This window comes from Melopsittacus undulatus, chromosome 4 (genome assembly GCF_012275295.1).
Source record: "Melopsittacus undulatus isolate bMelUnd1 chromosome 4, bMelUnd1.mat.Z, whole genome shotgun sequence".
Taxonomy (NCBI): domain Eukaryota; kingdom Metazoa; phylum Chordata; class Aves; order Psittaciformes; family Psittaculidae; genus Melopsittacus; species Melopsittacus undulatus.
The window spans coordinates 88,031,963-88,044,932 of record NC_047530.1 but is presented as its reverse complement, the minus strand read 5'-3'; the positions used below and the strand labels follow the sequence as shown (position 1 = coordinate 88,044,932).

At 45.7% G+C, this 12,970-nt stretch overlaps 1 protein-coding gene across 1 annotated transcript in view; it reads left to right on the top strand.

Annotated features, from left to right (window-relative positions):
- MARCHF4 (membrane associated ring-CH-type finger 4) overlaps positions 1-9,340 on the top strand; it is a 106,875-nt gene extending 97,535 nt beyond the window's left edge. Inside the window, exon 4 of the mRNA XM_034062394.1 lies at positions 8,937-9,340. Within this exon, the coding sequence (XP_033918285.1) occupies positions 8,937-9,298 (362 nt within the window). The 3' untranslated portion in view covers positions 9,299-9,340. The remainder of the gene's footprint in view (positions 1-8,936) is intronic.
- Positions 9,341-12,970: the final 3,630 nt, after the last annotated feature.

Genomic DNA, 12,970 nt, shown 5'->3' with positions numbered 1-12,970 from the left:
TGGGCCTTAGCTTTCCTAACTTGGTCCCTAATTCCCGGAGAACATCCCTGTATTCATCCCAGGCCACCTGTCCTTGTTTCCACCTTTTATAAGCCTCTTTTTTCCTTTGAATTTTTCTCAGCAGCTCCTTATCCATCCAAGGAGGTCTCCTGGCCCTCCTGCTGCACTTCCTTCTAGTCGGGATGCAACACTCCTGAGCTTGTAGCAGGTGATTCTTGAATATCAGCCACCAGTCTTGGTCCCCCCTGCCCTCTAGGGCTATATCCCATGGAACCTTGCTAAGCAGGTTCCTGAAGAGGCCAAAGTCTGCCCTCTTGAAGTCCAGGGCAGTGAGCTTACTGCACGCTCTTCTCACTGTCTTGAGGACCTCAAATTCGACCATTTCATGATCACTGCATCCTCCCTGGAGAGTCACATTTCCAACGAGCCCTTCCCTGTTGGTGAGCACGAGGTCAAGCACGGCACCTCTCCTCGTCAGCTCCTTTATTGCTTGCAGAAGGAAATTGTCTTCCACACAATCAAGAAACCTCCTGGATTGCTTGTGCCGGGCCGTACCGTTGCCCCAACAGATATCAGGATGGTTGAAGTCCCCCATGAGAACAAGGGCCTGCGAGTGTGAGGCTTTTCCTATTTGTTTGTAGAGTTCTTCATCCACAGGTTCCTCTTGATCAGGCGGTCTGTAACATATCCCCACAGTAATGTGTCCCGTCACCGATTTCCCCTTAACCCTGACCTACAAACTTTCTGTTAACTGCTCACCTGTCCCCAGACAGAGTTCCATACTCTCCAGCCTATCCCTAACATAAAGGGCAACTCCCCCTCCCCTCTTACTGGGCCTGTCTTTTCTAAAAAGCCTGTAACCTTCCATTCCAACACTCCAGTCACAGGAGCCATCCCACCATGTTTCTGTGACGCCTATTATATTGTAGGCCCATAGATGTGCCCACGTCTCTAATTCCTCTTGTTTATTCCCCATGCTACAGGCATTTGTATAGAGGCATCTGATCCAAGCTCCAAATGAAGCCGGCTCGTTGGCTGGAGCGGCTGGAATATTACTACATTGCTCGGAGTATTTATTATAGGTGCTGGCAACTGACTGGGTGTGTTGGGATGGAATGATGCTCCCCTCCTCCAACACAACTAGTTTAAAGCATTCTTGACAAGTCTGGCAAGCCTCCCAGCAAAACCACTCTTCCCTTTCTTTATCAGAGCAGTTCCACCAGACCCCAGTAGGCCTGGCCTACAAATGTGGGCCCCATGTCCAAGACACCCAAACCCTTGACTATGACACCACCCTTTTAACCATTTATTAACCTGTCCAATCCTCCTTGCCTTTGGAAGGTCCTCCCCTGTGTCTTGGAGAATTGTCAAAAAGACTATCTGAGCTCCAGAACCCCTGACCACCTCTCCCAGGGCTCTGTACTCCTTCTTTATACTCCTCAGGCTACTACTATCTATATCCCTAGCACCCACATGTATCACTAGAAGCGGGTAATAGTCCGTGGGACTTACTAGAGCAGGCAGCCTCTCTGCAACATCCCTGATCCATGCCCCAGGTAGGCAACACACCTCCCTCATGACCGGGTCAGGCCGACAGATGAGCACTTCTGTCCCTTTCAAGGCAGAGTCCCCTACTACTACAACCAGCTGCTTTTTCCTGGCGGCACCAGTAGAGATTTTCTGTACCAGTGCACCAGCCGACTGTTTCTGATGCAAGTGCATCAGGCCCCTGCAGGACAGCAAAGCTGTTCTGGGTGGGTACAGCAGATTTAGGAGGAAGCCCTTTGCTTTTAATTGCTCTCTTCCTCCTTTTGTTGTTTTCTTTTGTTACTAATCCCCAGCTTCTCGGGTTAACAGCCTCCTTCTTCCCTCCATGAGTTAGAGGGGAAGCTTGAGGCCCCTACACTGTTTGGGCCTGCAGCAAGCAGTCCTGCTTCCTCTCAGCTTCCCTGACATCTTGCAGTTCACTGACAGCATCCCGTAGCTCAGCCACCTGCTGGAGGAGGACCTGCACCAGGGAGCACCGAGTGCAGCCCTGCCCGTTCTGCACCTTTCCCTCACAAGACCAGTGCAGGCACTCTCTACACTTCAAGCTCTGCACCGCAACCTCCCCTCTTACCGGCTCTGTCTGGGTGCCTTCACTGGCCACCGTCGGGGTAGCCAGGTCAGAGCTCCCAGACCAGCCCCTCATCACACGGCGAGTGCTCACCAACCTGCTCGCCTGCCCATGCGAACTGCAGCGCAAACTGCCTCAACCTGCTCTGTTTGCTCACCCTGGTCACCGCGCTCCCTGGGTAGGTTTTTAACCACTCACAGTTGGTGCCACTCCTCCTGTCTCCACCCCCGGTGAGTCACCTCCTCGCGGGAGCTGAGCTGCTGGCTCCTGGGCAAGTCCTGTCGAGGACTTGGGGCTCCCTCCTCAGTGGCTCTTGTCGCTCTGAGGTGAGGCTCCTGGATGCTGATGTCCCCCCGCTCCGCTCCGGTGTTGTAGGCGTCCTCTCTCAAGCTACTCACCTCAGCAACATCTTCTTCCTCATTGCCTGCAGAGCATAGTTCTGAAGCCCTGAGTTTCAGCCACTGGAGGATTTAAATATGCTAGATTGTTTAAAGAACTTGTCATATTCAAAGGAACTGACCCTGAAACAATATGGGGGTATGCCACATACTAGGTCCACCTTTCCCATCTCATATTTCCTGGAAAAGGTCCCTCTGGCTCTCTTTTCCCAGTTTATCAGTTTATTTATGACTATTGTGCGTCATGGATGAGGGATAAAGTAGAGAGGATTGCAGTGGAAAGCAGTATGATTAGAAGGGTCCAGTGGGAACTCAGTGACTCATATCGCACATACTATGAGATACTTGTGAAGCTGGGATGAGGCAGATATTCATGGTTATTTCTAAAGCCCTTTTTGGAATGGAGTAATCTTATGGGGACTATGTATGAGAATTTGGGAAGTGGTGGGGCAGCCTAACTTGAGTAAATGCAGAGCAAAAGTCTATATACTTTACTGTACAACACTAGAAATCTATGGTTAGGGTACACAAATGAACCAAAAGAGAACACCTGTGGCTAGGTATGGCCCCTACAGTGTGCAAAGCCCATCAGGCAAACATCACTCTCCTGGCTTTGTTTTTACACCTTCCTTGTACTGTTGGCCACTGCTAGAGACAGGATGCTATAAGAGACAGACCCCTTGTCTGAACCAATGCAGCCACTTTTCTACTCTTAGGTTAAGATAAAAGACAGCTAGAATGAAGCATATAGGATGAGATTAGGGCAAAGAGATGAGTGAGGGCTGAGCTGCAGAAGCTTTGTGAATAAAAGTGGGGAAATTTGAGATTGTCACAAAAGATTAAAGAATTCCCAGAAAGAGGGAGAAGGTTTTGTGTATGCAATGATGTCAACAGAGAGAAAGACCAGCAATGAACGTGTTATCTCCCAGGAGGGCTGGTTTACCTTGGCCTAAATCACTTCTTCTATGGATGCAAACCTTTGCATGCTTTGATCAGAACTGCCATAATCTTCCCTTGACACCCAGCAAAGAAAGCAGCAGAAATGGGCTGAAGCATGTCAGCTGTGTCTGAGATGAGACTGTATTTGGAAAGGAAACTGAAGGGTGAAAGTGCTGCTGAAGGTGGAAACAAGAGGTGACCACTCAGGTGGCAGGACAGGGGCTTTATGGGAAGCAGGACGGAGTAACTGGCTTGAATGAACGGTGATTTTTTTTTCCTGTAAGTCATATGAATGTCAGCACAGGGGTGATGTACTCACTGTCAGCAGAAGCCTTGTTTTTAATGGTTTCTTTACTGGCAAATAGGAGAAACAGTTCCTGCCCCAAGATTTTACCGATCTCTTTCAATAAACTATGTGGCACATTGGAATAAGAGGAAGGTTAATTAGAGGCTGAAAGTCCTGGTGACAGGATCACTTGGTGGCAGAGTCTGACAATGCAAGAAGGGGATTGCTTGTCATTTCTGGAAAACTACTGCTCCACATTTGCCTTAAGTTGGAGGCTCACAGCTGCTTAGGTTAATCTCAGGATGGTGGTACACCAACTGACTTCCCCCTCACCCATCCAGAGGCACAGGCAGAATTGCCCTTATTACATCTGAGTTTTGCCCATGTTCTTGCAACAGCCCTTCTAGCTATTGGGCTGAGGAACTCTCTCTTGACCAGTCTTGCCACAGGCCTCCTGATGGCAATGCACCTCTGTCCTGACTAATCCCAAGAAACAAAGGGCCACCTGCACACGGCTATATGTGTCCACCCTCAGCACCAAGAACATTTCCTTGCACAGAGATTGTCCACGTGGATCATTTTGTGGTGTGGGCAGGTGTTTCAAGGCTTAGAGAAATCCTGCAGTGACATGAGCCTTACCTCTGTGCTATGATATCCACCCTTGGTCATGCTTCTCTTTTTAACTCTTGTATTTGAAGAGCCCAGCTCAGAGTTAGCTGCGGCAATCAGAAGAACATAGAAATTAAACTGCTTTCACCAGTGCTAGCTCTGTTGCAGACTGCATCTTCATCATCTGGAAAAGAAATGGTCCAGTTATTCTTGCTCTGGGATGAAAAGGGGTGGGAGAGTGGTGGTAAGTGGAAAAGATGTCTTTCCACAGAGTCAACAGTTGTCAGCTTGTTCTCCCAGATGCTGGGGACATGCACTGATTTGGCATTCAACTGCACTGACCCAACCCTTGCCTAGGTAACCTGTATTGATGTTGCTTACCTGTTGCTTTAAATCAAATCTGGCACCAGGCTCTGTGCACTTTGGAGCTGAGTCACTTACTGCCAGTTTTGTGTTAAGAGCTGTGGTGAGGTTCTGGGTACTCTCCCGTGTATAATAAATGAAAGGAAGAGTAAGATACCAGTGTAAGCAATGTGTACAAGTTTGGTATAACCTATTGCCAAGGTATTGTTCTGTTTGCCTGTGCTGTGAAGCACAAAGCAACTTCTCAGCTCTGGGAAGTAATTGCTGCACCCAGCACCATCACTAGTCCTGCCTGCCTGGACTCTACAGAGTTCCACAGGGCTTAACATGATCTGTCTCTCTGCATGGAGTCAATAACAAAAAAAGCCACAAGAGAAAGAGCAAAAAAGGCTAACATATAGAGAGAATGAACACAGTGGAAAGAGATCAGTATGGTTTCCTGTACATACTGTTTCAGATTCAGAATGTGTTAATGCAGAGCACTGCACTGGGTTAGCCCTTCCATATTAGCTCAGAGTTACTATGTCTTGTCCTGGGAACAGCACAGCTGCACCAACAGAGCACTGCAGGCAGAGGCATTAGAATTACTTTTTTTCAGACTTTGCTGTCAGGTTAATGATCCCACCACATCATATGGGCTGCCTCCAGCTCCAGAGCTACCTGGGAGATGTTTTCATGGCACAAGCCTTTGCAAGTAGAAATATCTAAGAATATAATGGCCAAGTCTCCATCTAGCCAGCAGCTCTGCTTCCATCATTGGCCATGAACAGCCTGAAAAGTGAAATAAGAACAAAACAAGTGTATACTATAGTTCCCCTGAATATTTCTTCCAGCATTCAGCAAATTTTCAGCCCAAAGAATTTCTTGTGAAACCAAGACCAGCCAGGTCCCTTCATGAGAAAATGGTAATGAGAACAGCATGTCTCCATAGGAGTTTCCTTTCGCCAGCACCACAAACAACAGATTTCTGGACCAGCACATTTTGTATAAAACAAGAGGATGGTTTTCATGGAGGATCCACTGAGAAGAGATTTTATGAAGCAGAAAGGGCAAGATAAACTCAGGAAGAGTGGAAAAAGATCAGGCCACTACCAGAATCCATCTGAAGTTCTTGTACAGATATTTCTGCACTGAAGAGAGATAAGTGAACAACATGTAGCTCACACCAACCTGCTATCTTCCCCACATAACACAGGATTTTGCTTATGGAATAATTGCCTCTAGGTGGACAATCCTAGTTAAATACAGTTCTTCCTGAAGGATTTCCCACTTAAGTCTGGCCTTTAATTGGAAAGTTTCACCTCTGTAAATAAGAATGATGCTAGAGGGAGGAGTGTTTCTATAAAGGGACACACAGAGCTGAACATAGGAATTCCAATCCTAATTTATCTCAGGCAGACAAAATTTGTTTCAATGGGAGCATTAAGCATCCTGCAGCTTGATATAAACTGATGGGCTCTTGCTTACTCTTGGCATTTACTCTTGCAAATGAATCACTGTTACTTCCACCTCCCTGCCCACCCCTCCACTCGGTTCCTTTTTAATTTTACAGCTTCCTGAGCTTGACACTGGGAAATCAATAAGTAATTTAGAGCCCAGTAAATACAGATGAAAACAAGTTACTTTGTACTTTTATAGATACTGAGAAACCAAAATAATCTAAGAAAACAGGTGCTCAGTTGACTCAGCAACCCATCCATCAGCATCACACAGTTAATTGCATAAGATCATAAACATTTATAATTAGAAGGCAAACAAACAAGAATTTTATAAACAGCCCTCTTGAATCAGGCTGCGCATTAAATATTTGTGATAAGGTAATTAAGAATAGATTTACAATTCTGGCTCAGTGTTTAATACTTTGGAGAATGGATTTGATTCTATGGAGAATGTTCTACAGCCAAGGAGAAGACGTTCGATTTCAGCTCTTTTATCCAAGGCTTAAAGTGGTCTCAGAGAAACATTGGTTCTGTCATTGATCAGAGAGGAATTTCATTCATTCCAGATCAGACAGCTCATTTAAATATATGTCTAATGTTCCTTGTCATGGGCTGATCCACTTCAGGCCTGCTTCAAAGCTCTGTCTCCTTGGCTGGATCTGCAGGCTTTCCCTAAGTCCTTTTTATAGTTGATGCTTTGATCAGAGGACGTCAGAATTCTCAACCATGCCTCAAAGTAGGGAGGAAAACCCGTGTTTTTCTATTAGTACATCATGGTGTTTTGTTATGAAATGCCAGCATAACTACAGGATTACAGCTGTGTAATGTCAGTGGTCTGTGGGAACCAGAGGGAAGATTTCTCTCATACTGTAGTGCCCAGTGCCATTCCCTGTCCCAGAACAGCCAGATCTGCATACTTCAGCTATCCAGTGTAATTACTTCTACAGCCAGCAAGCAGGCTCAGCACCCCAATACAACAACTGTGAGAGTCCCCCTGAAGCTAATCTGTGATCAGGTCATCAGGGCTTCTAGTTATGCTTAACACCAGAGAGGCTAGAAACTCAATCTGTACTTAAAGTAGGGTTTAAACTCTGAAAAATCAGATGAAAAGTCTGAGAAACCAGAGGGCTGCACCCCATCAGTAGTAATGGGGAGATTAGTTGTAAGGGTAAGATGACCTTCAGATATTATGATATAGCACAGGTTTACTCCAGTAATTATTTGCCATCAGAAACTAGAACAGTCTGGAAAAGGTGGGTGGAGAGTAAAGCTGTAGCATTTGATTCACCAGGGATAGCCATAAGCCACTTTATTCTGTGGTGACCATCATCTCTCCACACACTGCTGGTTAAGACAAACTCCTCATTCAGGCATGATTTTGCTTCTTATTTCTTGTGGGTCTTTTGTTCTTTGCTGTTGTATTTATACGCTTGCAACAGGGTAGGGAAGAGAGCTGTTCTTAGAAACATTACTGATAACCTTGATCCTGAGCAAGAATGGTGAAGCCATTGTTATTAAGAACAATTGAAGCTATCCATGTGCTAATTTACCCAGTCCTATCTTGCTGGTCTGGCTTCAGTTACATGAGACACAAAAGCATTTTCACAACGTGCAGACTGCTGCAAAACAAGGAGATTCAGACCCCCTCATTGTGCATAGATCCCACTCTGTAGCAAAGCTTGTCAGTTATAGTACAATTTGTCAGCTAAATCAGTCTACATGAGATGTTGAAACTTCCTCCAGCCTCAGGGGAGAAGAGCAATGCAGTGTTGCAGTTACTGCTGGACCTAGTGCTTTCAAAGGATCTATCCAGAGCCAGCAGCTTGAATAGTAAGATCTTAATGCTAAAGTACTGTCATAATCTGAACAACTAACATTATTTAATCCTTCCGTCTTCTTGCAAGGGTAGGGAGGATGACAGAGGCTGCTGGGAGGTAAGCTAACTGCTGGTGGGAGGGCTTGAACTGCTTGTTGTCTTGTTCAACTGTACAGAACATTAAAAGTCAGGTGTCCCATAGCTCAGTACCATCCCCTGGACATCAACTCTGGTATATGCAGATGGGTAGCAGGTCATACACATTACATGCATACTTGGAGTACGTACACCGTAAACTCGTCTGCCCTTTCTTTTAAGTATGCTTTTTTCCCCCTGGGAAGGGAGCAGTGATGTACAATGAAGGACCTGCTCTGCAGATACTTCATCATATGCAAAACTTTGCCTAGGATGACAAACCATTTACAGGTATTGACAGACCTTTTGTTTTGCTCTGTTGCGGCCTCTGGCCTCCATGTGCGTGTCTGCTCTGCTGCTGTGTGTGTGGGGAGAGACTAGGGCTGTGCACACACATGACGCTGGTGCAGCAGACGTCACCAGCACGTCAGACCCAGGTACACCCCCTCCAAACACATGCCGTTAGCTGGGTGAATCATGCCTATGCAGCATGCGAAACTAGTCCAGTGATAGATAAACCTCAGGCGTTTATTGGTAAACAGATACGGTTGTGCTGTAAGGGCATAACTCACTCTGCTGCATTTACGATCTGTTTATTGATTGCTGGGATAAAGCTGTAATCCTTTTAATTCAGGGGAAAAAGGATCCAGCAGAGCAGGAGCATCAGTGCTGCGCCAGTCGGTAATTAAAATATGTGATTTATCGTTGAATAAACACTGGCTGGGGAAGAGCTGAACTAACCAGCTAGGTGGGGGCAGGATGCTGGGGTAGGTTTATGGTTCTTTCTAAAGTTTTGTTTCTGTTTTATGTTTATTTCTTTCCCCCTTCCCTCCAGGTCTAATAATACATGAAGGGCCCTCGGTTTACCGGATTTTTAAGCGGTGGCAGGCGGTCAATCAGCAGTGGAAAGTGCTGAACTATGACAAAACAAAGGACATGGAGGAACAAAAAACAGGGACCAGGACAAATCAGCGCCCCTCCTCCCAAACCACCCACTCGTCCTCCACTGGTGGTACAGCCACTAACTCCGCTCCAGCCGACAGCGGGGCACGGGCTGCCGGCCATGCCACAGGCACCCTCTCTGACCACCACTGTGCTTATACCATCCTGCATATACTCAGCCACCTGAGGCCTCACGAACAGAGGAGTCAGTCTAGTAGTAACAGAGAGCTCGTCATGAGGGTCACGACGGTCTGAGCCGAGGAATTCAGGAGGCCTTAACACAAAGCGGAGGAGACAAAGAACTCATACAGCAGAGGAGCATGGTGTGCCTTTTTCTTTCTCTTTTTTTCTGTTTTTTTTTTTAATTCCTTTTTTGTTTGTTTGTTTGTTTGTTTTTTCTTCTCCTCTCCTTTTCTTTGTTGGAAACTGCACAAGATAGAAGAGGTGGCACCTGGCCAGCTGAGGAAAAAAGCAAGTGGAGGGAGAGCTGCACACTCATGCTAAAGAGGTTAATGTTTTCCAGCCTGTTTAAAAAAAAAAAAAAGAAAAAGAAAAAAAAGGAAAAAAAATAGAAAAAAAAAGAAAAAAATCAACAACACATCACAAAAAAAAGCAAACAACAAAACAAGTGCAATACAGACTACAAACTGAGTAGGCAGAGTTCTGGGGAAGCAGAGGAACAGACGGTTTAGCATGTCTTACAAATCTTGTTACCTGGAATAGGTAACGCTCTGTACGCACCCCCCTTACACACATGCACGTGCACACAAACACACACACAGAGTGTGAGACTTACAAAAACAAGGAAGGGAATGAAATATTTTGGAGTATTTTTGTTTTCCAGACTGTGATTAACCAGGGCTATGAGTTGTTCTGTTTCATGAGTCACTCTGGAGCCTTGTTCAATTTACCATAGGATACCTGAAGTGAAATGGCTGGGGAATTTTCAGTACCAATTTGCAGAAAGAGAGGCTGAATCATCCCACCAAGAAAATCTAACAAAACCCAGACATTCCCAAATTTCAAAAAAAAATCCTGATTTTTTTTCCTAAGGTTCCTGGCAAGGGGTTTGTGAGGGTGGAACTGGGAGGGGGGAGGGTGCTCCATGATCTCTATTTGACATGTAGGCATTTTTGGCAAATTTTATGCAAATGCTCCACAGGTGTTTCAAGCACAAGTACTGGTGTGATTTATGCCTTCATAACGCCAAATCCAGTGTCCAAATCTTGCCGCTCACACACATCATTTTCCATGCAGACATTCCAGGTTAATTTCCTTCCATTTTACTCCAGTCACAAGAAGCTGACCCACCTTGGTGGGTTTCTGCTTCCTTGCTGATTCAGACCCTCATGCATTAGACATATACATCCTTTTTTTGTTTCGGTGTCTGTATCCCTGCTGCTCGATTTGAAACAGTCTCACTCAGTCTTGTAGGCTGAGCCTTTCACATCCGGTCTGTTAGTTGATTATAAAGTCTATTCCATTCAGTCGTTCAAGAGAGTTAGTCTGAAGAAGGAGCACAGTTGCTGATTGAATATGTAACACTTCAAATAGTCTCCTTCTCTGGGATATATCCTTGAAGGTACTGGTTGCTCTTCAGGAACATTCTCTTTCAATGCACAATGGCCGAATAATTTGTGGATATTAAAGGGACACTGTCAAGTACTTTTTAAATAGTTTTTAGGGTTTGGGCTTTTTTTACTCTCCATTGTTTGTAATATTCTCTTACAAGCTTGAAAATAAAATTTCTTTCCCTACTGTTTTTGTCCTTTTCCATTTGGGCATGTATCGTTCTCTCTGCTCACCCCATTCCTTTCACCTGTCCTCCTCCTCCTCCTCACCTTTCTTCTGCAACAGGAGGAAATCCGCATTACTGATTTCCTGCTGTCTGTCCTTGCTCTGTGGAGGGCATGTCTCAACTCTACGAGGTTGAGCTGTTTAGCTTGTGCAGCTTCTAAAAAGGAAGCATAAGAGCAGGAAACCTAAAAATATGGAGATTAGTTAATTGAGGAGCAACAGCTCAGCAATCCCAAAATAATGAACCCATAGTGATCAAGCCTGAACCCAGCTCTCCCCAAATTTAAAATAAGGACTTCAGCCAAACTGAATCTATTTAGCAGCAGTACTGAGCAGCATTGCACAATGGCTATGTCCAACTGCCCTCCATCATCTTCTCAGCATCTCGCACAGCATCTATTGGAGCCAGGGTGAACATGGACCACCAGCTCCTTTTGGCAGCTAGGCTCTCATGGCTCAGGTGTTTCTGGACCAGAGAAGGTGTCAACCTTCACTTTCCAGGTTTAAACATACTAGCTATTCTGAAATGTTGAAGAGGGAGGTTAGCATCTTAAGGCAGGTCGTATTTTTCACCTCGATTACTTGACAGTGTCCCTTTGAATATCAGAATGCAACAGAACAGGTACTTCTTTGGCAGAGAATGTGGAAGGTGAAACACCAGCCAAGAAAGCTGACTTACTGAGGATCCATGTGAAACAGCATGGTTTCTGAGGCCACTGTACCTTTATCTGACCAATCCTATTATCTACCAAAGAGTGCTTTTGGCAGAGGACAGGGAAAGGATGTTGGTGGGCAGAGGAAGAGGGAAGGGGCAATTCCAGTCATCTCTAAAAGCAGCTATTCCCATAATGAAGGTGTTGCAATGAACAGTCTCTGGAAGAACCACTTCTGATCCACAGTAGAGAGAAACCTGGCCAAAGCAAGCAATCACAGCAGCCTCTCACCCCAATGCCTGTCCTGGAAGCTGTCCTCCTTCCAAGTAATGATTAATTATGGTGGTTTTTGGAAGGGGGAAGCATACGCAGATGAAGGGACAGCTGTCAGACATGATGTTGTTTCCCTCCCTGCCATCCACTCATTTAATATGGAGAAGTCAAATTCCTTTAATTTGGCTAATGGTTTCAAAGTTCATGAGGTCAGAAGCACAACTTGCCATGGAAGAGTGGTGTGATCTAGTACACTGAGCACACAGGACTCTGCATACTCTCACTCCAGCTCTGCCACTGACTCTGTAGCCTTGGGCTGTTTGGCTCAGTCCCCCCTCCACGCAAAGGGGGAATAACAATACGTACCTACCTCACAGGGGTGTTGTGAGAATCCACGTTGGTAAAGCCTGTTGAAGTGCTAAGTCTACCACTGGTAGTCACGAAGTGTGTGGTGGGGGTGAGCAGCGCTGCCCTTTTGCTGGTTACAGTCTGAATCACTCAGCGGGAGTCCCATCAGCCCTCTCCTGCTTGGAGATCCTCCGTGATCTGAAGCGGAGGGTGTCGTCCGAGTGCCCTCTCCTCCATTGCATGACATTTTAAGCGGCTGTGAGGTGCAGGGTAGTGACAGACAAGAAGTCCTACTTGACCAGGGATTTGCTACAACGTTTTCTATATCTGTGGGGTTTGTTGGTTTGTTTTTTCCATATATTGTGCTTAGAAATAAACTTTCCACTTAGGGCTGGCGGTTTGGGGTCTATTCTGTTGCATGGCAATGTATACAAGTCTTATTGTCTGTCTTACTGTGCAAATGATCCCGCAGCCCAATTTCAGAGATGGGTATGGTCTGAGCCTTTTCATAGCGGCATAAGACTCAAAAGCCTGTCTAGACTGTTTAATATTTAAACAACACTATGAACTTGTCAATTGTATGTGTTCTGTGCAATACAAAGCATGTCATTAGCTGGCTTGATGGGCAGAGGGGCTAAAGAAAGGTCAAAACTTGTTCCAAAAGCTCCATATATGTGCTAGAAGGAGCTGAAGGGCTGCCACCAGCAAAGCAAACTCGGGGAAACCACTGGAAGCTGTTTTTATAATAGTTAACTCCAGAACAAGGTACTTCTGAGTTTATGAACTTCTAGGCTGCCAGCCTGAGAGAACAAGTGCAAATGTAGTGTGGGGTTTGGGGTTTTGGATTCACTTTTTC